The sequence below is a fragment of the Dipodomys ordii genome, unplaced genomic scaffold, assembly GCF_000151885.1.
Source record: "Dipodomys ordii isolate 6190 unplaced genomic scaffold, Dord_2.0 Scaffold71, whole genome shotgun sequence".
NCBI lineage: Eukaryota > Metazoa > Chordata > Mammalia > Rodentia > Heteromyidae > Dipodomys > Dipodomys ordii.
Genome location: NW_012267287.1, coordinates 2,014,524 through 2,040,825, shown reverse-complemented (window position 1 = coordinate 2,040,825; position 26,302 = coordinate 2,014,524). Strand labels below are relative to the sequence as shown.

General features: G+C 53.8%; 1 protein-coding gene across 1 annotated transcript in view; it reads right to left on the bottom strand.

Moving 5' to 3' along the window:
• Nucleotides 1–3,857: 3,857 nt before the first annotated feature.
• Nucleotides 3,858–26,302, bottom strand: part of Htt (huntingtin) — a 116,213-nt gene continuing 93,768 nt past the window's right edge. Inside the window, exons 50-65 of the mRNA XM_013023885.1 lie at nucleotides 24,554–24,741; nucleotides 22,206–22,332; nucleotides 20,016–20,116; nucleotides 18,336–18,490; nucleotides 17,865–18,004; nucleotides 16,721–16,803; nucleotides 15,744–15,874; nucleotides 15,512–15,641; nucleotides 12,620–12,775; nucleotides 10,040–10,230; nucleotides 8,456–8,570; nucleotides 8,155–8,368; nucleotides 7,792–7,897; nucleotides 5,838–6,000; nucleotides 5,531–5,691; nucleotides 3,858–4,632 (exon numbers count right to left, since the gene is read on the bottom strand). Of these exons, the coding sequence (XP_012879339.1) occupies nucleotides 4,419–4,632; nucleotides 5,531–5,691; nucleotides 5,838–6,000; nucleotides 7,792–7,897; nucleotides 8,155–8,368; nucleotides 8,456–8,570; nucleotides 10,040–10,230; nucleotides 12,620–12,775; nucleotides 15,512–15,641; nucleotides 15,744–15,874; nucleotides 16,721–16,803; nucleotides 17,865–18,004; nucleotides 18,336–18,490; nucleotides 20,016–20,116; nucleotides 22,206–22,332; nucleotides 24,554–24,741 (2,375 nt within the window). The 3' untranslated portion in view covers nucleotides 3,858–4,418. The remainder of the gene's footprint in view (nucleotides 4,633–5,530; nucleotides 5,692–5,837; nucleotides 6,001–7,791; nucleotides 7,898–8,154; nucleotides 8,369–8,455; nucleotides 8,571–10,039; nucleotides 10,231–12,619; nucleotides 12,776–15,511; nucleotides 15,642–15,743; nucleotides 15,875–16,720; nucleotides 16,804–17,864; nucleotides 18,005–18,335; nucleotides 18,491–20,015; nucleotides 20,117–22,205; nucleotides 22,333–24,553; nucleotides 24,742–26,302) is intronic.

Genomic DNA, 26,302 nt, shown 5'->3' with positions numbered 1-26,302 from the left:
ATGCGGTTAGGTGCTTCCTTTGGGAAGGTGCTTCAGAATGATTTCAGAAGGAAGACATAAACAAAAGCCGCTGCCGGCAGGAGTGTCCGTCCCAGGGGGTGGTGGGAGAAGAGGGGCCTAGCCACCTGCCTCCAAGCCCCCCCCCCACGAGCTCCCCTAGGTGGGCAGACAGGGCCCGCTCTGGCCCTGTGTGGCTGTTGGAGCCAGTGGGGCACGCTGCCAGCCTACACCAGGGGGCCTGCCCCTCTCTCATCCAGTTGGCTCCATTCAGCAGGCGTGTCAAAGGTCTGCTGTCCACGCCTGAACCAGGGCGAGGGGGTGCTTTGTTCCACTAGTGATCTGAGCTCAGCCGCTGGGGGTCCAGGAGTTTAGTGACCTCCCGCCTGCCCCCCATCAAATGCACATGTGGTAGGGCCACTGACAGGGAGAGGATGGGATGCTTAGATCACAGCCTGGACCTCACAGAACCTGAGGAGGCTGCAGGCCTCTCCTGGCCTCACCCACAGGGCCAGCGCCTCTGGGGAACCGTGACATCTCCCTCCAGTTAGCTGCAAACAGCAGGCATTCAGCAAGTGCACACCGAATACAGGGCCCGAGGCTACGACCCTGAGCACCAAGCTCCGGGGAGGGGCCGAGGAAGGCACCAAGATGAACAGAGCATCTGGACAGGAAGGACCTACAAGCTGCAAGGGATAGGGCAGGCACAGTGGCCAGCACAGGCTGAAGGTGGGAAGGCCAGTGTTGGGGGTGGGGATGGGGTGGGTCAGGTACACGGGGGGGGGGGGCCCAGTGGTTAGGGAGGGGATCAGAGAGGCCATACAGGGCCTCCAAAGCCAACCCTGTGCTGTGTCCAGAGCCTGGGAGCCATCGTGGAGGCAGAAACAAGGCCATAGCCAAGGCCTGGCCCAGTGAGCTTCCAATGTCATCAGAGCTCTGCCAGTGCCATCTGCCAGAGACGGAGGCAGAGGCAGCCCCCTGGCCCGGCCAGGCCCAGGCTCCTGCCTTCATCACTGCCCCTGCAGTGGCTGGGCGAGGTGTCCAAGCAAAGCACGCCTCACACAGTACCACAGCGGCGAGGTGTCCGAGCAAAGCACGCCTCACACAGTACCACTGGTGATTAATTGTTCCTTTAATTTGTCTGTACAGTGTCTGCAGCAGTTAAAAAAAAACCAACTAAATATACATCTCTTGTCAGTCCTTCCTCTTGGAAGTGGACAGCCAGGCCTGGGCTCCGGGACTCGCCCATCACGGCCCTGCTGACTCCGGGGAGCCAATGGCCTGCTCCCGGCTCTGCTGCCCGTGCGTGCGTGCGCGCGCTCGTGCACGGCTCACAGCGGCAGTGCACACGGGGCCTCCACCATGGCCACAGCTCGGCGGGCAGGTCCCCAGCACCACGACGCCCAGCCAGCTCGCAGCACAACTTTGTCCCCACACGCCCAAGTGTGTCAGGCCCTGCCTGGCCCTTCTAGGCCCCCTTCAGTTGTCACAAGTCTGTTTGGGCAGCTTCCGCCCGGCCTCAACAGCTCTCCGTGTCTTCCGCACTGACCCTGGGCGGCTCGAGGACGCCGAGTATGGGCAGTGCCGGCGACAGTCCCAGTAGGGAGAGACTGAAGTCCGCGCGGGGATGTCTGCCAGGAGGAGGCTTGTAGGTGGCAAGAAGAAAGTACCTTCCACCTCCACAAACAACTGGCTAGTCCCAGACCGCCAGGTGGCCACGAGCCAAGGTATTGCTGTGTAAGACCCAGCCCAGCCGGGCTCCGTGGTGGGCAGGCACCGGAGGCTCCCCAAGAAGTCCCTTTGTGCCTTCCGGTGCCTTCCCTCCTGAGGGGTGCAGGCAGAAACAAGAGCAAGAAAGGACACTTGACAGCTGGGAAGTCACCTACATAGGCCAGTAGAGCCAGCAGAGAAAGGGAGGCACATTTTTGGAGAAGAAACATGCTTAAGTGCATTGCCAGATAATTCTACCCTGGTTTCAGTAAAATCTTTCCTGATAGTACCAGCAGGAAACAAAAATAACCTTACCTCCCCACACACACAAAAAAACTGACCACCAAAAGCGGTATTTTCAGTGAAATTTCAGAATCCATACATTTGGAGGAACTTGATAAAGTCTCGGGTCCTTCTGCGGAGTTGACCAGATGACGCCGCTTCCCGCGGGCTCCCTGGCGGCAGGCCCCTTCTCTTGAGTTCCGCTCCTCAGGTGCTTGGGTCACCCAGCCAACGTTCCATGGCGGATCTCAGTTCAGTGCCAGGAACCACACAGGTGCATCCAGAGGCCTGGCACATCTGTCTTCAAGTGTGTGTGTGTGTATACAAATAGATTCGTGTGTGCATGCACATGCGCACACCTTACACGATTAGACATGGGAACTCATGTACATCTCTGGAACACAGAGCAGGTCTTTGGGTTGACGTCCCCACCAAGAAGGGCTATCAGAGCCAACAGAACCACGCCGAGCCCAGGACAGGACCCCGAAGGGCACGGCTCCACACTGTGCACTCACAGGGTTATTTCTCACATGTAAGCACACAGCCAGGAGCAGCATCTGGCCTGTTGGAACAAGCTGGGTGTGGGGCGGTAGTCCACAAACACTCCCAGCAAGCATTCATGGGGAAAGCTGGGATGAGAAGCAGGAGTCCTGGAAAAGCGAGAGAGCTGGTGACCTCCTTACTTCTCACTAAAACCTGCAAGGTCCTCCTCAAACTCAGAGCCTATTCTCTGCTCAGGCCAGCTTGGGAGGCCCCTGCCGGGACTGGCAAAAGACTCAGCAGTGGGGCTGCAGTGGGGACCCCCTCCCTGTGCCCCCCCCATGAGCACAGTGGGCAACTCTGCATTCTGGCTGTCCCCACCTCCCCTCTCCCCCCAAGGGAGCGCGAGGGTCTTGGGCAGTTGATTCATTGACAAGACTGACAAGCAGTGAACTAAAAGCTCCCTCCTTTGGAAAACAGAACTGAATCATCATGCACCAAGGTAAACCCACTGGGGTAACTAGCGCACAGGTCACCAACCATGCAGGCCAGCCTCCAGGGAGCAGGGAGGCAGTGACTGCCCTACCACCAAGTCAGACAGCAAGCAGAACTTCCAAATCAAGCCAAGAAATCAGAGCAAGCCTTTCTGTCCTGGGTTCATCTTCATTTCCATGGGCACTCCAGGGAGCTCCGACGGGCTCGCAGAGCGGTCCCTGAGCGGAGCTCAGCTGCCACACAGCCCTCCTCCCTGTCTGAGAGGGAGCCCCTTTGTGGGCTCTGGGTAGGCGCAGAGCTGGGAAAGGAAGGGAAAGAGGAGGAGTTGGGAGTTCACCCTTACCACTTACTGGAACACTATGCTTTGTTCTTGACTAACAGAAGCCTAGGCAAAGTAGAGCACAGTGACCCCCTGGGGCTGCCGATCAGGTACCTATTTGGACCCACTGTGCAGAACAGGCAAGGGATGGTGTATTCAACACTGCTGGCCAGCTCCATGGAGACCACCACCTGGAGTCAACTCAGAACTAGTTATCAGAACCAACATTTCTGGGCGCTAGAGACCGCTCACGGCCGCCCTTCCTGACAGCGAGAGGAGCGCTGCAGTGTGCGCAGGCCCGGGCGGCGGACGGCGGCTCCTCGCCGCCCCTGGAGCCAGCCCGAGGAAGGCTTTCTGCTGTGGGCACCCGACGGCAACCTCTGTCTACATTCTAAGTAAATGTGAATGCATAAAAAAGGGAGATGTGCCACCAAGTATTAGGACGCTACAGGAGGCACCGGCTGAGCGGACGGAGCAGCTGGAGGGGGCGTGGCAGCCTGGGGCCCTCCCACCTCCAGGGACGTGATCACATGCAGCACAGGCCTTGCAAATCACACACTTTACATAGGAAGAGTTACATTTAAAATTAATCTCTTTACTTACAGATAATTAAGTTTTAAGTCCTGAGAACAACAGAGAACGGGAGACAGGCGCTAGGCGCCCGGCACCCCAGCCCCAGCTGGCTGCACACCACAGCGTCTGTGTGCGGACACCGGTGCACCAGGCGTACCCTGTTCGGGAGACACGAACGTGTGCCAGCCCACAGGGCTGGTGGGAGTCTGCCTGCGGGACAGGAGGGCTCAGAGCCAAGACTCCTGCCCCAGGGCAGCTGCCGCCTGGTGAGCACTCGAAGGACGCACACCCCACTGGCTGAGACTGGCACCAGAGACAGTAGGGCCAGGACGCAGGACGCAAGCTCCACCCCCAACACGCACATTCCCTGCATGGCTGCTGCCGCCGCTGCAGAGCACTGCTGCTATGAGTTATCCCACACTGCTAGCTGCCCCCCAACAATGCAAGCAGAAGCCTGTGGTGGTCCAGGCAGCCACAGGTGAGGCAGGCGTGTGCTTGCACGCTCGGCCCAGGCTCCCGGGCTCTGGCTCCTGCAGCTACTAAGCCTTCCTGCCACAGGTGCTCAGCAGGCGGTGACCTTATGGACATTTCGCAAGCACGTAAGTAGCCGATGATACGGGCCTCCTGGTGTGGCAACCACTTCAAACACAGACTGGAAGGCCCTGCGATCAAACTCCTCCTCTATCTGGTGTCTGTAGAAGTCTGTGGCAACCAGGCAGAAAAGGTTCACATCCACCTGCTCCAGCTTGCCCATCCTGCTGATGAGGTGCGGAAGGCTGGTAAGGAGTCAAGGGAGAATGCTGGCAAGGGTGGGGAGGGGCTCCCTGGGGAGCCCTGCGCACAGGCTGGCGGGCTGCAGGAACACCAGCACCTATGCCCCTCTCCCTGCAGCCCAGCTCTCCCACGCGGCAGCACTTACCTGACACAGTGCTGGTAGCTGGGACCCCCAAGTCCCGGCTCAATGCAGGGAAGGCCGCGTGTGGCTGCTGGCTGGGTCTGGCCAGCACAAGGGAAGGCAGGGCTGAGCTGTCGGCACTGCCGCAGCCACTCTGAGCAGAGCCTCTTGTGGTCTGTTGAGGGGAGGGGTACTAAGCCGGCAACTCCTAGCTGGCAGCACTGTGGGGCAGGAGCTGGCTCTTCACTGAGGACTTTCCCTGGGAGGTGGCCGTGGCACAATGACACATGCTAATGAGAAGCAGCACTGGGAAGAAAGCCATGGGGCAGAGCATGCTAGTGGATGGACCACCGCAGGGCCAGGGGCTGACCCGAGCTGCCCCTCCTCCACCAGCCACTAACCCTAACCAACACGGCTGCCACACTGCAGCCCCCCCCCCCCACCTCCCTCCCCGAAGCCTGGCTGGCAAATGGCTGGCCCTTCTTTTTTGTGTCCTGTCCATATTTTATGTCTTTGGGACTGGGCAAGCATCACCTTGATGCCGTGGGGGTCTATAAAGTTAGGTTTTAAAACCTTCAGCGAAACCTGATACTGGGAGAAAATGAAGGAGGAGATGACACTGTTCAAAAAGGACTGTACTCATCACCTTATGTAACTGGAACCCCTCTGTACCTCAATTAAAAAACAAACAACAAAACAACACCTGAACCTAATGCCAACAGAGCAGGCATGGGCTGGCAGGAGGCGAGAGGCCGGCCTAAGAGCACAGGGAAGGATACATCGCTGAAACCCAGAAGCTGGTGGACGCGCTGACAAAAAAGCAGGAGAGGCTCCACATGGCCATGGCGACAGGCGTTCTCTGCGTGAAGTTGGACAGGGACAGCATGACCCAATCCCGGACCATCGATGACTGTCCGGCGCTGTGCAGAGTCTGGAACACCTAGGCAGGAGAGAGACAGCTAAGCGGGGCCGGCACACCCTCCTGGGGCCTGAGCTGCTGCTGGTGAGGACTGGGTGGCTCTGGCGGGCGGCGGAGCCAGTGGAGCCAGCTCCACCACTGCTCCTTCCCTACCCAGTCGCCTGTACCTTGTGCACCACGGTGGCCATGAACTGCGGGTACGGCTGTTGGCTGGACAGAAACTCTCCGATGACTTTGTTCATGACATCCTGGGGCGGGAAGAAGTCGTCCAGGAACTGAGGCAGGATCCTTGCCACCACCCTGGCTTCACAAGGAAACCCCTTCCTGATCCTGGAAGGGAGGCCTCGGGTCAGAGCATCGTCCTGGGCCCGCCCAGGGCTGCCCTGCAGGGATGCTTCCCATGGGGCTTAGGCCACAGTACAGTCAGTATGAGGTCTTGAGAACAAATTGTAACATTCTGGCCCTCCCTCTGCTCTCCTCACTGGAGAGGTGAAGGCCGTCAGTGTGCTGGGCAGACCTGGGACTTCCCACCCCTTGTGGGATGGATCACAAAGAGGGATGTGAAAGTACTAGAAAAAAGCCAGCAGGAATAGCAGGAATAGCATGGGTGACATCAGAGAACACATTTTCCAGGTCCAAGTATGCTATGGACTCCTCCCCCAGCTCCTCTCTCTTCCTTCTCTTCCTTCCTTCCCTCCTTCATTTTAGTGGTATTAGGGTTTCAACTCAGGACCAGCATGCTAGGCAGGCATTCTACCATTTGAGCCGTGCCTCCAGCCTGTTTGCTCTGGTTATTTTAGTCCAGGCTGACCTCTCAAACGGCTAGGACTACAGATGTGACTCACCAGCATCTAGTTCGATGAACTTTTTTTTTTTTTTTCCTTTGGTTCATCATGGGGCTTAAACTCTGGGCCTGAGTGCTGTCCCTCAGCTCTTCAGCTCAAAGCAAGCGCTCTACCACTTGAGCCACAGCGCCACTTCCAGCCGTTTTTGCTTATATGCCCATTAATGCAAGGCAAGCACTCTACCACTGAGCCCCCTTCCCAGCCCCTCCATGAAATTTTCAACAGCCCATGTCCCAGTGCCTGGTAGCCCTGTTACCCACCGAGGCCTTTTCCTGTTCTCCAAAACCTGAAGGTTCTCTTGCCGACTCATCTCACAGACCCTGAATTCTGCCCCTTAGCGGGGGACTTTAGAGCAAGGGTAGACGCTGGGCTGTGACACTCGTGTGCCCACGAGTGCAGTGCAAGGTGGAGAAGTGCAGAGTGGCGCAGCACACGGCTGTGCCCGAGTGTGCCCGCCCGCAGACTGCGCCCAACAGTCCTCCCCCCGGGCCCCAGCAGGGTCCCCAAGGGCCCTGGGGTTGAGGGGCTGCGCCGAGCACTGAGCCATGAACTCCGTTAGGGCAGTGGCCTGGCTACGCACTGGCACGTGCCCAACTCCAAGCCTGCTCACAGGCAGCACTCTATCAATGTGTGTGCACTGGAAAGTGGCTGCAAGACTGACATCTTAAGAGTCAACATGGAAACGGGCTGGTGTCTAGAATACTTCCTCTGGCCAGAGAGGACACAGGTGAAGGTGTGCTCTAAGGACAGGCCTGATGGATTCCCATCGGCCTAACAGACCTGAGGGTGAAAGACTGGGCCTTGTCCTTGAGGAAACACTTGGTGTGGCTCCCGACGCTCTCCATAATGGGCAGGTGAAGACTGCTGCGCAGACAGGTGTACAGGGTGGAAGGCCCCCACATACTCGCCACAGCTCTCAAAGATGTTTCTGTTTGTTCTGACCTTTGCCTTTGCTGGAGCCTTTCCCAACAAAGCTGTTAGGTGCCCTGTGCTCCAGCCCACAGGCCCCGAGGGTAGGAAGGAACTTGCTTCTACCTCTCTTCACATAAGACAGCGAGCGCGAATGGGACACACACCTACACCAGTCCCACAGGTCTCTAGGAGAGGCTGCCGTGGAGTCAGCCCTACACTCCCATGTTCTGGGTCCAAAGACAACCTATCACACGAGATTCCCCAGGCCAGGCCAGGCCTGGATCAGGATCAGGGTGCCAAGAAGATGAGCAAATGAGCACAGTGGCAGGCAGCACAGGGCGACAGAGCAACCCGAATTTCTTACCTGTCAAAGAGAACAGACACGCGCTCCATAGCGACGATCACGGACTCACTGTCCGGGGCTGCAGGGCTGGGGTCCGAAGCTCTGCCTGGACTGGCTTTCTCCTTTCCTGAAATGAAGATGCTCCAAGTTGAGGCCTGAGAGGCTCATACAGAGCTTACCACATCACCAGAGGTGGTCCCAGGAAGCCAGAAGCCAGCCCAACCCCCGGCTCAGCCACAGGGCTGCAGCCAGACCCCGTGGTGTGAGCTCAGCTCAAAATCTCTCCCAAGTCTTAACACTACAGATGCCATGCCAAAGGGACCCAGCCTCGTGTCCCCAGGGAGCGGGAGCAAGGCGACGCTTACCACCCTCCCCGCCGCTCACCTGTGTACATGCAGGTGAGCATCAGGCCTAGCGCTGCCATGGCCCGGTGCGGGCTGTGCACGTTCACCCTGTCCACACTCAGCTTGACCAGGGACTCTGTGTCCAGCCGGGAGAGCTGCTCCGACAGCAGGAGGCGCTCCAGGCCGCGCAAGGCGCAGTGGTAAATGGTGGACGGGGTGGAGTCCTCGCTGCCAGTCAGCATCACTCCACACATCTGGACACGAGAAAAGGTTCATTCTCGCCACTGACTGGTGCAGCCATGCCTCCCCTCTTCAGAAGAGGCCCGGTAGAAGCTGCTTACCTGTATTATAGATGCAGAAAACTCCGGCCCCACATCTAGAGGATAGTTCTCGATTAGGTAGAACGCGGTGGCACACATCACCAGCACGTGCTGCTGGCTGTGAACGTTCACGCAGCTGAGAACAGGAGTCAGATGTCATGCTTGGTCTGTCTGCAGAGGGGACAGCCTCACCACACATTCAGCCCAACCGCAAGTCCAGAGCTATGCACCCCAGCGGCCAGCCTGCCCACTGCATCCTACCCAGCTGTCTGTAGCTGCGTGCCTCTGCATGCCTCCTGCCATGCTGTGCTCCCACAGTCCACTCCCACCCCCGAAGGAGGCCGGACACTCCTTCACATCCAGGAGGGATGGGAGCTATTTTCTCCCTGTGTGAACGTGCCACCCTGTAGTCCTCTGACCTTCGGGATCTCCATGGGCACCTGTTTGCCCCACAGCAGAGGGGCCGAGACCTGGCTGGCTAGTCTCTCAAACAAAACAGCCAGTCACCTCGCTCTCCACGCAGATGCCCACAGATGCTCCATCAACCTCTGAGGGCTGGACCGAGGCTCAGCACGTGCCACGGGCCCTCTGCTCAAGGCGCTCCCTCCTGCCACCACAAGCTTCTACCCCCCCCCGTCCTCTGTACCCCCCCGTGTCTCACTGCACACGGCACTTCTGCATCCCTGAACAAACCTGGGCCCATCTCTGGGGATCATGGAGACTGGCCAGCTGTCCATCTGCCCTGCTCATCATCCAATGAGAACCAAGTGAGACAGACCTCTTTACACCTGTGCACCACTGGCCTTGAAGACGCCTCCACAGTGCCTCCTGCCCTGTTCCAGCGCACACTCCCACTGCCTGATGGGCATCCAAATGCACCCCACTCAAACCTCACCCTGCCAGAAACTTCACCGCATCACAACAGCCTCTCACCACCTCTCAAGCTTCAATCTGTGTCCCCAGACTTGCACTGTGTCACAGCACAGCTGCGTTCTCCTCCCAGTGCCCTTATCATCTTTGCTCCCAACTCTGGCCCCTAATTCCCTCTAAGCCTGGGCTACTGGGTGAGGTGGGCTATGGCGCTAAAGAAACCTGCTCACGAAGAGCCAGGTCTTGAGGGATGGCCTGGCTCTGCTCCCGCATTCTGTGTGTACGGGGTACGCAGTGGAGCTAGGATGTCGTTGGGCTTCCCTCTGCTTCAAGACACAGATTGATGAGCTGTACACACAGCTGCTTTAGAGAGAAGGGTGAGGAAGACCAGGGCAGGCACGGGTGACTTTTCAGGGAGGAAGGGGTGTGGGGTGGGGGCCTGGTGATAAGTACAGCGGCTGTCTGTGACAGCTGGAGCTAGAAGTGGCCATGTAGAAGTGTATGCCAGGTACTAAGGAGCAGGGAAGGAAGCAAGAGTCTAACACATGTCTGTGACCTTGTGACCCACTGACCTCTATTGCTAATCCTTGGAGAATGCTCATGTGGGGTCCCGACCCTCTATTCTGTGCCCACCTGGGATCCCCACCCACCATTCCAGCGGGACCTCACAAATGCTCTGAAAGGCAAAACGTGGCCCTTTGCTTGGCTCCTGTCTAGCCCGCCGGGCCTACTCACTGGGCTGCCCCTTTGAGGTTAGACAGGAGGTAGTCGCTGACGACCGGGATGAGCTGCTTCGCGGTGTCATCCAGGAGGTCGCACTCCAGCACGTACAGGACGCCATGCAGGGCTCCGATCTGGCTGGGCAGGTGGCTGCTCCTGAGTGTGCTCTCCAGCAGACGGCTGACTGGCTCCGCCACAGCCTTGTCCTGGGCACAAACACAGACACCGGCTGCCGAGGCAGAAGGACAGCTCCGCATGCCAAGTGACCAATGTCCTTGTGGCTGAGGGCTGCCCACATCGAGGAGACCACTGGGCAGGTAGTCCTCACACTGGCAAGGCCTGTCCAGCAGAGACCCACATACAGGGCTAGTCCTTCACTAGATTAGGAAACTTAATGAGCCAGGCAGAGATGCCCGTGTAACCAGCCCTGGCCTTGGCATCTGCCCTGGTCTCCCTGGTGGGAACAGTTCCTTCTGGGGAAGGCAGCCTGCCTCCAGAGCAACTCTACCGAAAAAGAATTATGGAAGATTCTGGAAGATCACAGCTGGTTTCCTGGGCTTAGGCCACTTGACTTCTCCTCTGCAGATTCTGCTTGGGTCCCCTCAGCAATACATCTTAGCTCTGGCTCCTAGCAAAAGCCCAGGGTAGTTTATGCTAACTTGGAACAGAAGTGGGTAGACTGAATGTGGACCTGGACACCGCATGCCTGCACTTCAGATTGACTTCTTTGATGGTGCAGACAGCCTTCACAGGAAGTGAAGCGGGGGCTGGAATGGCAGGTCAGTGTTTGCAGGGAGTTCTCCTTCAGCAAACGCTGGCTGAGCCTCATCTGGTTCCACAAGAGCAACAAGAGGCCACAGCCCTCTGGTTCTCTGTGGGGTCTGTGGCTGAGGGCTCCAGGATGAAGACCGCCACTCCTTGCCAGTCCACTGCGCCTTGTCCCCTTCCTGTGTTGCCCCCACCCACACCACAGAGCTGTGGGGCACCTTCCCAAAGTGGCCTCCACCCGAGGGCCAGTCCACATCCGTGATACAATGCCGCAATCTGCTGTTGAGAGCAAGCAAAGAAAGTGACGTGCCTGGGTGCGAGAACACAGGACAGGCTGGAAGCCAGACAGAAGACAATCACCTTCAAGGAGGAGCATTTGCATACACAGAGCTGGGAATGCCCGCCCTGTGCCATCCGGCTTTAGGGCCTGTTTTTAAAAACCATTATTATTTGCTTGATGGATCTGACTTGCATTTTGCCTGGGGATCTGGAACTGAGCACAAAACCACAGCCACAATGAAAGTCAAGGCAGCAGCTAAAGCCCCCCATGGAGAAGAAAGGGCCTCCCACAAAGACACAGTTGGGCCAGCGCCCCAGGGCGCCTACTTGAAGAACAGGTTCACATGAGGGGACAGTGGGTCCCTGTCCTACCAGGGACCCCGGGACGCCTGCCCTCGCCCCTGAGCTCAGGGACCCTGGGTTCTTTGGGAAGCAAGCTCTGCCGTGTCCTGCACGTCCTTCTGCTTTGTCAGGCCATGAACAGGGTTGGTCTGGAGAAAGCCCCGCAGACAGTGGCGGCTGCGTGCTGGTGACGCTGCCACTGACCGTATTAGTACTGTTGTTGACAGGCAGGACAGTTAGGACAGCGGGGTGTGAGAGGGGCAGGGCCTGCTGAGCTTCCCAGGCCATTCCTGACAGTGGTGGCCACTAGCGCATCCAATGCACTGGTACGCTGCTACTGCTATTATAAAAAGGGATTCTAGGAAACTCGGGTATGAAGCATCATGATAATGGGCTCACGCTACGTGACAAAGCAGTTTTGGCAGTCTGGAGTCTCTTTACTGGCAGTGCCAACACCCTGTAACAAGAGGCAGCAATTTTCATGTATGTATCTGGTGTATGTACTGAGTACCATAAGGTGACATGGACATGGGACAGGAGGGCCTTGCCACTGTGGCTCGGCCCTGAAGAATGGGGTTATTCCCCTTTATCAGAAAGGCCCTGGAGCCTGCTCACCACTTCCACAATTTAAGAACACAGCTATCCCTAGATTCTGAATCTGCCAGCACCCCAGCCTTGAGAACTGTGAGCAATAAACATGTCTTACCTATAAGCTACCCCGAATTCTATAACAGCAGCATAAATGAGAAAGAAAACCATGGTGCACAGAACTACTGCAAATGCAGTGCTACTCGAACCTACGGCCGCAGGGAGGCAGACAGTCCAGGAGAAGTGCTAGGAGAGGCAGACAACATCAGAGGAGGGGAAGAGGCCCCCAGGCCACGGGAAGAAGGCAGTTCTGATCCACTGGTGCAGCTCCTGTGCCCTGCCCACCCCTGCCTCTGCGGGGTGACCTACTATGATGACACAACACAAGGACACAAGAGTCTCGGACCAGCCAGCCACTACAACGCATATCACAACGTCCTGAGGGAGACACCAACGAGGAGTCCTCTGGGCTAACCAGTCCCATAGCTCACTTGTGCTGGGGACCTGTGCTTGAGACAGACCTGTGGGAAGGAAGGGTGTGACTACACACGTCACGCTTGGCGGCAGCAGCTGCCAATCCAGAGCAAGCCTCATGCAGCTCCACACCCCGCCCCTTACCATGCCGAGCACAGCGGCTGCCTTGCAGGTGGCAGGCACCAGGTACTGAACAAGGATCTCATCTTCTGAAGGGTGCACCCTCCGCAGCTCTGTCAGCGTCAGGTACATCATCTCAAACTGGGTGCGTTCGGTGAACAAGTCTGAGACCACGAGAAGCTGGAGACACAGCACATCAGAGAAGGAAGGGGAAAGTTAAACTCCAAAGAAAACAAATGCAGTGCAATACACGATTAGTAGTAAAACTTGTTCCAATATCCAGAATAAAATATGGAATTCAGAGGGGCTCTTACAGAGAAAATAAATCAATATGGACCTAAAGGCTTAAAGACTATAAATAAAACCTGGTGACCTGATACCTTGTGAAAAATGCCTCTGCACCTCTTGCAGCTTGAGGAAGGCTTGGGCCTCAGTTGCCACCTGCATGGAGACCCTCACTTATAGGCTTCCCCCAAGAAAATGGCTGCCTGGGTCACGTTTCAAAATACTAGGCCCTGGCTGGGAAGGTGGCTCAGTGGTAGAGCGCTTGCCTTGCATGCATGAGGCCCTGGGTTCGATTCCTCAGCACCACATAAGCAAAAAGAAAAATGCCGGAAGTGGTGCTGTGGCTCAAGTGGTAGAGCGCTCGCCTTGAGCTGAAGAGCTGAGGGACAGCGCTCAGGCCCAGAGTTCAGGCCCCACAACTGGAGCCCCCCCCCCCCAAAAAAAATACTAGGCCCTCTTGCAGCCCATGCAGACAAACCCTCAAAACCCCTTGGAAGAGGGAAGTTGGTGATCATTTGTTCCAAAAACACATGCTCTGGCAACTCCTCTTTGTCTCCCTAGCTCTCCTGTCTCTATTTCTGTTTTGTTTTGTTTTTTGGCGGTTGAACTCTGGGCCTAGGCGCTGTCCCTCAGCTCTTCAGCTCAAGGCGAGCGCTCTACCACTTGAGCTACAGCGCCACTTCCAGTTTTCTGGTGGTTTATTGGAGATGAGAGTCTCATGAACTTTCCTGCCCGGGCTGGCTTTGAACCCTGATCCTCAGATCTCAGCCTCCTGAGTAGCTAGGATTACAGGCGTGAGCCACCAGTGCCCGGCTTCAAATTATTTTCAAAAATAACTTCAGATGAATGTGAGGTATTTACCATTCAATAATCTTCTTTTTGTGTTTATCTTTTGGAGGAACTTTTGTGAGGGTCCTGAGGTTTCATTCAGGGCCCAGGTGCTGCTGTTGAGCTTTTTTGCCCAAGTCCTACTGCTCTACCACCTGAGGCACAGCTGTTCTTCTAGGTTTTTTGTTTTGTTTTCTGTTTTTGTTGTTGTTTTGTTTTTGTAGTTAATTGGAGTCTCACAGACTTTCCTGCCTAGATTGGCTTCAAACTGCAATCCTCAGATCTCAGCCTCCTGAGTAGCTAGGATGACAGGCGTGAGCCACCGGCGCCCGGCTCCTGTCTCTATTTCATGCCACACCCAACACTAGATCTTAGGTGCTGACACCTGTCCTGTACATGTTCAGCGGGGCTGGGGTAAGGACATCATGGAAGCCAGGCTTCTCAAGGGACCCTTGTATGTCTGGGTACTGGAGTACTCTTGAGTACTCTTGAGTGTTATCATTACAGGCATGTATCACCATGCCCCACTTGAAAATCTATTTCCCTAAAGACTAGGAGCTGAAACAAAGTTACTTTGCCTTTCCAGCTTCAGTCTTTCCTAAGTGTATAGTGGGATTTCCTACATAGTATAGCAGTCACGAGAATTTTTCTTCTTTCTCCTGTGTGTGTGTGTATGTATGCCAGTACAGAGGTTTGAACTCAGGGCCTCATACTTGCTCAGTGTGCTTGTTTAGTTGGTGTTCTACCACTTGAGCTAAACCTCTAGTCTGGCTTTTTGTTAGTTATTTTGGAGATGGCATTTTGCAGACTATTTTTTTTTTTTTTTTTTTTGGTCATGGGGCTTGAACTCTGGGCCTGGGTGCTGTCCCTCAGCTCTTCAGCTCAAGGCTAGTGTTCTACCACTTGAGCCACAGCACCACTTCTGGCTTTTTTTGCTTATGTGGTGCTGAGGAATCGAACCCAGGGCCTCATGCATGCAAGGCAAGAACTCTACCACTGAGCCACCTTCCCAGCCCATTGCAGACTTTTCTATGGACTGACTTCAAATTGAAACCCTCCGGATCTTGGCCTCATGAGTAGCTAGTATTATAGAAACCTGGCTTAAAATTACAAAAAAAAAAAAAAAAAAGATAGGATCTCACTGTATAGCTCAGGCTAGCCTAGAACTCTAGAGCTTTCTGCCTTATCTCTTGAGTGTTATCATTACAGGCATGTGTCACCATACCCCACTTGAAAATCTATTTTAATAAGCCTAACATTTTCATTTACATTGCAAAACTATCATTATTTTAACTGGACACATCATCTATGTTTTAAAGCATTTCAGATTCGATTTCCAACCCCGTGAACAGTGATAGAGTTATGGAGGGGCCTCTGGCTCCTCATTTGTAATGACTGCTCTGACCTGGGCTCCTCAGAAGTGGGGTCAGAGCCCTAGAGGAGAGAGGCTGTGAAGGAAAGCAAGCCTACAGAACAATGGCAGTGGCCAACATTCTATACATCTGTGAGACAACCTGCTCTCGATCTGAAACAAGGAAATCTCTCCCTTTCCCAATTTCAAAAGTACCACTTTGTATCATTCTATAGCTGAGAGTGTTAGAGCTCCACAGATTCGGAGATATTACAAACCATGTGTATGGCATGTGGGGCTGTGGTGTGTGTTTAGCACATGCCTGTGTGTTGTGTGTATGTTTATGTGTGGTGCATGCATATGTGTATGGTACATGGATACCATGTACTCATACCATATATGTGTGTATCTGGCACACACAGGCAGTACACGTGAGGGGAAAGCAAGCTTACCGATCGAACCACTTCACTGATGAGGATGACCGGGGTCCTTCTGGCAGAGCTGGACGGTAGGATCCATCGGCTGTATAATTCAAGCAAAAACTGCGAGCACGAGTGGATATCGACTCCAGCCCGGTGCTTCCTGTGGAATGAGTATGCAATATGGCTGTTTTCCCCCATTCACAGATGAGGGGTTCACTTTCAGACACACCCAAAATCAGATGACTAATAAAGCCAATGTAACCTGGAGTTGACTGGAGACACGGGAGGAGATGCTGGTGCGGGGATATCAGCTTCCTCCTCCTCCTCCTCATCCCATTCCTCCTCTCTCAATGGTGTGATGTTGTTCCCCAGCCATACCGAGTGTATGGACACCTGTCACAGAAACAGGATGTTGGGGCTGGCACCTGCTGGGTGCACCTCAGCACTCCCAGAAGGGCCCACGTTTACATCGGAACAGGAACACACAGAGAGGACAGACAGCATGGCCACGAAGCCAGAATGTGGCCATGCTCCCTACAAGTCTGAGGCCTGCAGTTGATTACATTCCAACATCATTTGTCTTAGCATGGAAGCTTCTCTATAAAGCAGTGGAGGCGCCTGTCTAGACAAGCAGTGGGGCTCATGGCCCCTGCTCCAAGGCCAGCGCGTGCTCTGCGCACGGGCCTGGGGGAGGCTGTGCCCACAGAAGGCAGCAGCAGGACGCAGTGGGACAGCAGGTGGGAAGCTCTGCTGGGAAGGCGTGGCCAGCCTGGTGGAAGAGGAAACCCTTGGAAGCAACCAGTTTTTAAACTCTATTCTGATCAGAAGCTTCTGAAATGAGAATGACAGAGCAATTTGCCTAACTGGCTTACACAGAAGTAGAGGGAAAGGGAGTGGAGGAAGGGCCGCGGGCAGTGCAGCGGCTCCACGGCAGGTGCTAGGAAACTGAAGCAAGTTTTCATGGAACCCACCCAGCGTGGCACCATCTGTCTGATGCCTCGGAGGCTGGGCAGAGCCGGCCCTCACCGGGCCTCATGGGTACCAGCTGTCTCCCTACACCATCCCACTACGTGTTATGCACACCTGTGTGCTCACATGGGAAACGCCTTAAAACTTAGAATAGAGTGCAAATCAAAGGGAGAGTACAAGTTCCTTCTACCTAAGAAACTCATGTAGCTTTCCCCTTGATGCGGGACGTGGTTGTGTAGGCCTGCCTGGGGTGCGGGCACTGTGACTGACCTGGCCCAGCTTGTAGCTCATGTTGCCCAGCTCGCGCTCCGGGTTGGTCTGCAGCAGCAGCTTGTCGTGGCTGATGAGGGCACCTAAGAAGCAGCGACACAAGGCGTTGCTCTCTGCGCAGTGGCCGGCAGGGCAGACCCCAGGCTGCAGGCCTACCAGATACAACCCTGCTCCTTCCTGCCCAGGCACGTGCCCACTGCGCCATCTGTTCTCATGACTGGCAGGACAGCTGCAGCTGTGCAGAGGCCCATGGATCATATGGCTCTGTTAGTTTGTAACCTATTAAGCTGGCAGGCCCAGTGGGCAAAATGGACTCTCGTTTTATTTCTGGAAGAAGTCTAGCTAACCTCTGCTAGGTCTCATTACCCACCCTCTCTCAAAGCACATGCTCCCACTGCCTCCCAGAAGCACAGCCTTCCTCCTCCAAGCCCCCAGAGGGCCTGCCCACACTCTGCTGCCTTGTACCAAGCAAATGCTTCTTCTCATCAGCCCTACTGGCCTGTAGGTTCCTGAAGAACCAAACCTACCATTATCCAAGTCCAGTGTTCTTATAATTCAAGATCACAACAGATACTTAGGGGCACACGACATACTGCACTTCCATATGAAGGTTTTTCCAAAAACTCTTCAAGCAACTTAAAATTTACGGCACCAATGACTACTAAACACTAGGGGAGGAGAGTGTCACAAATTAAAATACTGCTTGTTCAACAACAGAAAAAGTGTATTAAGTCCCTTCTTTTAAGTCAGTGGCAAACTCCAGTGCCATGTGAGACAGGCCCAGGTGCAAGAGACGTCTATGCCACAAAGCACACAGGATGCAGGGCAGGGGGCTCATCAGGAATGCATGCCCTTGTGCTGTGCATGGGAGGCATGGGTAGTTTAGACAAACGGCTGACATTTTTTCAAACATAAGTAACCAAAGAAGAAAACAAAGCATGAGCATCTACTTTGGCTTTTAAATCCTGTGGAGGCCACCAGTCTTCCAGTCTCAGGAACTCTCCGGCTTGTCAAAAGTTGACAATGCTTCTAGTTCATTTCCAGATTTATTTCCTCAAGCCTGACTTTTTCCCGGGTGGAATGATACTTGTGAATAGGGGTGGTATACTCTGCATACAGCCTGTGCCGGTATGTGTGCCCGTACCTGTAGTAGCTGGGGACAGGGAGGGGACCGGATCCCAGGCCTGGTAAGGGTGATGGGTGGCGATGTTTTCTCTCCGAGAAACCATGGCTTGAATCTCCTGCTCTACAACCCCCCTGATCACACTCAATTTTCTCCCAAACCTAAAGGTAGAACAAAAGGTAAAAAAAACACTGTGTAAGTGAAGAGTGCCGGGCCTTTCTCTCTTCTTTGCTTTGCCTGAAGGAAGCTGAGACAGTAGTAAATGAGCCCCTGGGTGGGTTATGTTCCGGCTGTGCCCAAGTCTGTCCCCAAACACCCAGCAAGCCCCATGTCATTTCAGGGCAAAATTTCAACTTTATGGTGGTCAGAAAATCACTTTTGGATCTTCAGCAGGGCCAGACACAGTGTTGTCTTGGTTCTGATCAGGGAGGGGTGAGGCGCCAGTGCTCCTCTTGCAGTAGGGGGCGTGGCCACGGAGAGGCTCAGGCAAACCTGGTGTCGAGTGCTTTCAGGGGTTTGTTCCTCGGCTGTTGTTCCAAGCAGCTCACAGCGGGGTTGCCAGCCACAGGTACAGTCATGGCACTGAGCACCAGGGAGGTAATGGCCTGCACGGCCAGCACGTGGATCTGGGTCCTCTCCATGTCTTCCTGGAAGGACAGTTCACATGCTAATGACATCAGCCAGCAGCCACTGTGGCGTCAATGAGTGCTCACAGGCTACATGGCCTCGGAGGCTGGAGCCAATGCCCTGAGGACTGCGGAGGGGTAGGGCTTCCCATGTGCGAAGCCTTGTGCCTGCCTCAGTGCTCCAAGCATGGAGCCACACCTCCACACACCTATGTCCTAAGAGTAAAATCTAAGGGACAAGTGTCTATTTTTCAAAGAAAGGTCTTTTAACAGCCACAAAATTCCAAATGTAAACTACTAGGTAATAAACTATCCTTAAAGTCTCTCAGTAGCTTTAGAAGCTCTGCGTATGGTAATCTACTGGCACATCCAGATGGACTTAAAGACAGCCTGGGTTTGTGACGTGTGCCCCAACCCTTTATTTTAGACACTGAAAACTAACAAGAACTCAAAATGCTGTCAGGAGAGGGCAGAGTCCCACTGCCCTGTCACGTGCTATGCACCTACAGAGGAAGGACACCAGCCACAACCTGGCACTCAAACCCCAAACCGTGGGGAGGCCGGTGCTCCCTGGAATTCCGCTCAAGATCTGGTCTGGCTGGGTTGCGAGAGTCGTCTCACCACAGAGCTCAGGCTGGCCTCAAGCTGCCTCCTGAGGCCTGGACTTAAGGTGGACTCCACCCTGCGCAGCTGGTCCGCTTGCTCATTTATTTATATTTACATTTTCGTACTCTACCACTTGGCCCACACCTCTATCCTGCATTTTTTTTTTTTGTCGGTCGTGGGGCTTGAACTCTGGGCCTGGGCGCTGTCCCTCAGCTCTTCAGCTCAAGGCGAGCGCTCTACCACTTGAGCTACAGCGCCACTTCTGGTTTTCTGGTGGTTTATTGGAGATAGGAGTCTCACGGTCTCTCCTGCCCGGGCTGGCTTTGAACTGCGATCCTCAGATCTCAGCCTCCTGAGTAGCTAGGATTACAGGCGTGAGCCACCAGCGCCCGGCTATCCTGCATTTTTTAGTCATTCATTTCCTGCCCAAGCTGGCTTTAAACTCAATCCTATGATCTCAGCCTCCAGAGTAGCTAGGATTATAGGTGTGAGGCACTGATGTCAGTAGCGGTAGTTTTAGCTACTCAGGAAGGTGGTAAGAGGAGCTCTGTTTGGGAACAGCCAGGCAGAAGAGGTCTTAAGATCCTTTTTCAACTGAGCTGGGCATAGTTCCTGTCATCCTAAGCTATGTGGGAGGCTGAGACTGGGAAGATCTTGGTTCCAGGCCAGCCCAGGTGGAAAAGTTCACAAGACTTAAATCTCAAAGGAAGAAGATGAATGATCACATGCACCTGTCATCCAGCTCGAGTAAGTGCCTGAGCAGGAAGCAAGCCCTCATCTCAAAAGTAACCAGCACAAGAAAGGGCTGGGCGCATGGCTCAGTGGTACAGCTCCTGCCTCTGTTCAACCTCAGTACTGCTCCGCACAAAAGTGCCTTTAGCCAGAAGCCAGCATCACGGTGGCTTCCCAATCCGCCACACCCGAGAGGCAATGGTCTCACCTCCGGTGGGCTTTCCTCTTGCTCCAGCACAAGCGGCTGCGTCACCAGGACACCAAGGAGAGTGGCCCAAGTTTCTTCAAACTGAGTCCGACTAGTCCACCCTAGGAAGTAAGCATTCTGTTAGTTAGTCCACTCACCTCCCAACCCTCAGGGTGTTACCTACACACAGCAACACACCTTCAGTGGTTTATTTTTAGACAGGATTTTGTTTTCCCCAGGGCTGGCCTTAGACTGTGTTCCTCCTGTCTACACTTCTTAGTAGCTAGGATTACAAGATTGAACTATCACCCTCAGTTTTTTGTTTTGTTTTATTTATTTATTTTTGGGAGGGGGGGTCCGGTCGTGGGGCCTGAACCACTGTCCCTCAGCTCTTCAGCTCAAGGCTAGTGCTCTACCACTTGAGCCACAGCACCACTTCTGGCTTTTTTTGCTTATGTGGTGCTGAGGAATTGAACCCCGGGCCTCTTGCATGTGAGGCAAGCACTCTACCACTGAGCCACCTTCCCAGCCCCAAGACACAGCATCTCTTAACAGTTCTTTGTAATCTTCCTGGCAATTACAAGACACAGGGAATACTAGTCTACTTTGTCAAGAACATCAAAACACAATGAAACAACAACACATGGAAAGGAGCCACACTGCCCAAGATCACACTGTAAGTAGAAGGAGCAGCCCAGCTCAGCCCAGGTGCCTCCTGGGGTCTGCTGCATGGCAGTGACTGTGAAAGAGCATCAGAGCAGGCTAGGCCTGAGCCGGCTAGGCAGCCGCCAGGAGGCAAGAAGTCTTTCCTCAAGTCCCACCTTGAGACTGTGCTGATGGCAGCTGTCTGGCTTCATGAGCAGAACTGAGGGCCATAGACGCACACACTCCCAGGGGGTGGGCTACGTGGTAGGTGAGCTCTGTCTCAATGAAGCTGTAAAGATGAAAAGCCGAAGCCACCAATTCTTTGTCCCTGTCCAGAATATGGACCGGAAAAGCCCACGGTCTAGTTGGGCATGTTCCAGCATTCAGAGAAGCCCAACCTCTAGCTTTGCCAGAGGCTGCGTTCGGAGGTCCCTTCACTGTCTCTGTGCCACTGGCCTTGGACAGGTGGCTGCTTCTGGGGGTGGCACTTAGTGCTCCTGCTATGACGTCAGAAGAGCCACAGGATTCATATTAAGGCCACGAGGCCAGGATTGGGGGGGCGAGGACAGGGACGTTGAACACTAGGACCTCCCTGACACACTGGAAATAGAAAGAAAGGCTGATTCCGATTCAGGTAGATACACATACTGACAGACACAGTTGACAACCGGCATAAGGAAGAAAGACAAAAACAGGCGGGAGGGCTAGGAGGGCGGCTTAAGGGTTCAGCACTTCCACCTAAAGGCCTAGGTTCAATTTTCATTATCATTTCAAAAAAATAACACAACAAAACAAAGCCGCAGCAAGAGCAAAGGCAGGCTCTAGAAGAGACCAGAACGGGCCCAGGTCAGGTAGGCCACAGGAGGAAGACTAGGAACTGGCTCCAGGCAAAGACCCTGAGGATGCTGCCTGCCATCAGTCTGTAAGGAGAGGGAAGAAGAAAGCTTCTCAAGAGAATGTCACTGAGGACAGTGATAACTAAACTGTCCAGCTAAGGAAACATATCTGCTGCCAGAAACTTCTGGAATCAAAATAAGCACAAAAATCTGCAGACACCCAAGGTGCTAAGGGCAGACTCCACACGGAGCTGTCCTGGAGAGACCAGACCATGGCTCTCATCATAAAACAGCAATTCATTCTCTTTAGAAAGCATGGGAGGGCTCTCTTCGAAGATCATGCTGCCGCTTGTGAAGATGCCAAGCAAGGTACACTCCTTAGCAGTCCAGGTTGCTTTGCCCCTCCCCTCACTCCTGTCCTGGCTCCCTGGCAAAGCCAGCCTCTACCCTTCCCAACTGCTTGTCCACAAATGAGAACCCAACAGTGAGAACATCTGGAGACAATCCCTTCCACCACTGAGGCTGAGTGCATAATATGAAGATGGGGTAGGCCGCACATCAAGTCACATGCACATAAAACCCTGCAATTACATCTGCACCACACTTGGATCTACACTGCCACTAGGTTTCTGTCACCGTCACAGGCCTTGACCCTGGGGCTTCCAGAAGTGGTGCTCCAGGTCCAGGTGGTGTGTGTGTGTGTGTGTGTGTGTGTGTGTGCGTGTGTTACCCAGGGTGTTGATGCGGTAGATGAACTCTTTGAAGATTTCCTTCTCCTGGAGGAATTCCACAGGGATCTCAGGAAACACGGTGCCAAAATCCCCTCCTGGTTTGGGCGACCATCCGAGTTTCCACACCTGAGATGAGAGAATGTTGAGAGAGTGTTCTGACTGAGCCAGGTGGCAGGTGCTGACGGGTAGCCATCACATACCCCTTTTCTCTCTGTGGGTCCCACTGCTAAGCCAGCCAAAGGGCCCTTACCACTCTGACAGACTTGCCCACAGCCTGCAGTGCTGTTCCAGAACAGCCAGCCAAAGGGCCCTTACCACTCTGACAGACTTGCCCACAGCCTGCAGTGCTGTTCCAGGAGAACAGCTTCCACCCTGTGCCCAGGACCCCCTGGCCAGCATCCCCCCACTTCCCCATGCCTGGCCCTGCCTAGGCTACATCCATCACCTTCCTGTGGCACCGACTGCTGCCCACACCCCATTCAGGCTGGCTGTGCAAAGTGGGCAGACATCAGTCAGCACTCACATCCACAAATGTACGATGTGCTAATCAAGTTCTGCTTCATGTGTACTGGCAAGCCCCACTTTCCTTAGGGGCCTGGTCAAGCACTGTGCATGCACAGAGAGCAGCTGGAGATAGACTCAATGATGTAGTTCCAGTAGCAGGACCGCCAAGCTACCCTAGCTATGTCCCTCGCGGAAGATCTACAGAGACTGCTCTAGATTCCATAGCTAGGCTTTGCTATCTCTTAGGAAACTTTCCTTACATTTCTTACACCACCCCCCAAGACGTGTGGGCACTTCCGGGGGGTGAGGTGGGGGGTGGGGAGAGAACGGGGCACTTGCCATTGCTACCTCCCTGACCAGCGCACCCCAGGGAGTGAACTCAGCCCCTGCTGGAGATTTCTGTCCAGCACAGGACTGTGCAGGCAGATCCCTGCGGACCTGGCAACCATCATGACCTCAACAGTGTCTTCCTAAATGGTTTCCTCACAATCTTCCAAAGGACCAGGCGCTTACTGTCCTAGACTCACATACACCAATGGGACGGGTGAGCCCTGCCCGCTTCCTGTGCTCCTGCTCCAGGCTGGGACATCTGTGGCTCTTTATTCCATAAGCACTTTCAGCCTGCCTGGCTCTTCCTCAGAATGACCCTGTGTCTCTCAGGTACACCGAACGCTGCGTTCTAGGAGCTCACTTGTAGACTTCCACATCCACAGATGCACAGAGGCTATGACCTGGCAGGGGGCAGAAACAAGCATCCTCCCTTGCTCTGTGCTTAGGCCTTCTGCATGCTACCGCTTCCCTGCACGAGGCTGTGACTGGAAAGACATGTTCCACTGTGGTAGTTCAGAAGGCCATGAGAGAGCAGATGATGCAATTTCATGGGGCTAGGTTGGTTCAGATCCTAAGCTAGGCTCTTCCTTCTAAATCTATTCCTGTGATCCTGTTGGATAATGCCTATTTTAAGCTGCCAATTTCTAGAGAGGTTCTGCAAAACTGGTTGCAATGATATGCACAAGTATTTTCAAAAGTGACTTTTTTTTTTGGTCGGTCGTGGGGTTTGAACTCTGGGACTTGCCATTGTTCCTCAGCTCTTCAGCTCAAAGCTAGTGCTCTACCACTTGAGGCACAGTGCCACTTCCCGTTTTCTGATATTTTATTGGAGATAAAGAGTCTCATGGGACTTTCCTGCACAGGCTGGCTTTGAACCACAATCCTCAGATCTCAGCCTTCAGAGTAGCTAGGATTACAGGCGTGAGCCACCAGCAGCAGGCCAAAGGTGACTACTTCTGAAGGAAAATACTTACCATTAATTGGTTTATTTATTTGTATCATATTCTACATTAACATATCAGTGAAGATGAAATCTTATTTGGTGAAGTAATGCATCATCCTGTATTTTTACTAGCAATCACTGTACACAACTCCTAAGGCCACTAGATGGCTATCACTGCATACAACAAGACGTGTGCCACTGGATGGGAGCATGGGAACTTCATGGTTCCTTTTGAACCCAAGTATGATGTTCATGCCTATAACCCCAGCACCGGGGAGGTAGAGAGAATCATACATTCTAGGCCACCCTGGCCTACACAGTGAATTTAGCTAAAAAGAGAGATCCGTCTCCAACAACCCAGAGCTACATGTTTTATAGCTTAGTGGTAGAGCACTTGCCTAGCATATGAAAAGCTATTCCTAGCAACACAAAACAAAACAAACAAAAAAGAACAGTCTCCTACCCCACTGCCAGGATCGTGATTATTATTTTCTGATCTCCCAACTCTGGGCTGCTTGGGTGTCTTGTGCCTCTCGGTCTTAGGCAAAGAAAAGGCACTACCAGACTCACCAGTGGGGGCACACGGGTGTAGCTGTTGACAAGGGGGAGGCGGGCCAGGCTGATGACAATGTTCTTCAGCACCGCTGTGAGAAATGCGGGCACGCTGCCATTCCTCTTGTGGCCTAAGGCCAGAACTGACTGCAGAGACTCCACCATCTCGGCCACCATCTCACAGGCCACAGCCACACACCTGGGGTCTGTAAGCAATCATGTGAGAGGAGCCTGTCAAAACACACTACAACCCTGTGAAGGAGGCGCGCACCTATCCACAGCAGCTCAGTTCACCTGGGCTTCGGGCTGCTCACTGGAGGTTCAGACAGGACTATAGCAATGACCTTGAATCTGAGCCTGAGGCTCAGTTCCTTTCTTACATGCTCTCAGCAGATCAACATCTCAGCTTATCAACATCTACAAGCCATTGTGTAGCATCTCAGCTTCCAAATTGCTTCAGGACATCTGTCCCTTGCCTTTTAGCTCTCCCAGAACCTAAGCTCTAGCACCCAAAGAACCATCTGGCAATCCCTGGCCCAGGGGTGTTTCACAGGATGGGGCTCTGGATGGGAACTCCTGAAGCTGAATGCCGAGGAAAACCTGAGACCTTGGGGGAGACCCACCACTATGCACCAGCAAGGTGTCACGGACAGGGACTACTATTCACTGCGTCTGATCTACAGTATGGGATTAACTCACCACGATGCACTGGTAAATGATTAATACGTTACCCTAGGCCCTAAGATGTAATAGTTTAGGTGACTTCTTAGTCTAGAAAAGGGATTCTCCTGGGGGGAGGGGAGGGGGAGAAGGGAGACTGGGAGAGAGTGATGGAAGGGGTCACACTGCCCAAAAAGAGATGTACTCTCTACCAGACTTATCTAATTGTAACCCTTTGTACATTACCTTCATAATAACAAGTGAAACATTTTAAAAAAAGAAAGAAAAGGAATTCTTGGCTGGACATAGACGCACATACCTAGAATCCCAGCTACTAGGTAAGCAGAGATGGGAGGAATATAGTCTGAGACAAGCCTAGTCAAAAATATCAGCAAGACTCTCTCTCAAAAAATAAAACAAGGGATGGGAAGTTGGCTCAGTGGTAGAGCACTTGCCTTCCATGCATGAGACCCTGGGTTCTATTCCTCAGCACCACATAAGCAAAAAGAAAAAAGCTGGAAGTGGCGCTGTGGCTCAAGTGGTAGAGCGCTAGCCTTGAACTGAAGAGCTGAGGGACAGCGCTCAGGCCCAAAGTTCAGGCCCCACGACCAACCTCCCCCCCAAAAAAGATAAATAAAACAAAACAAAAAACTGAGGGTGATAGTTCAATCTTGTAATCCTAGCTACTAAGAGGTATAGACAGGAGGAACACAGTCCAAGGCCAGCCCTGGGGAAAACAAAATCCTGTCTAAAAATAAATCACTGAAGGTACTGTCCGCGTGGAAGAGTGCTCGCTAATTTATTAGCAAGTACAAGGCCTGTGTTGAAGCCGTGTCCCACTGAAAAAGAAGAATTCTTATAGAACTTAGTACCAGGATTGAGAAATGAGATTGATGTCAATAAGAATTGGTGTCTTAGCCGGGCGCTGGTGGCTCACGCCTGTAATCCTAGCTACTCAGGAGGCTGAGATCTGAGGATCACGGTTCAAAGCCAGCCCGGGTAGGAAAGACCGTTGAGACTCCTATCTCCAATAAACCACCAGAAAACCGGAAGTGGTGCTGTAGCTCAAGTGGTAGAGCGCTCGCCTTGAGCTGAAGAGCTGAGGGA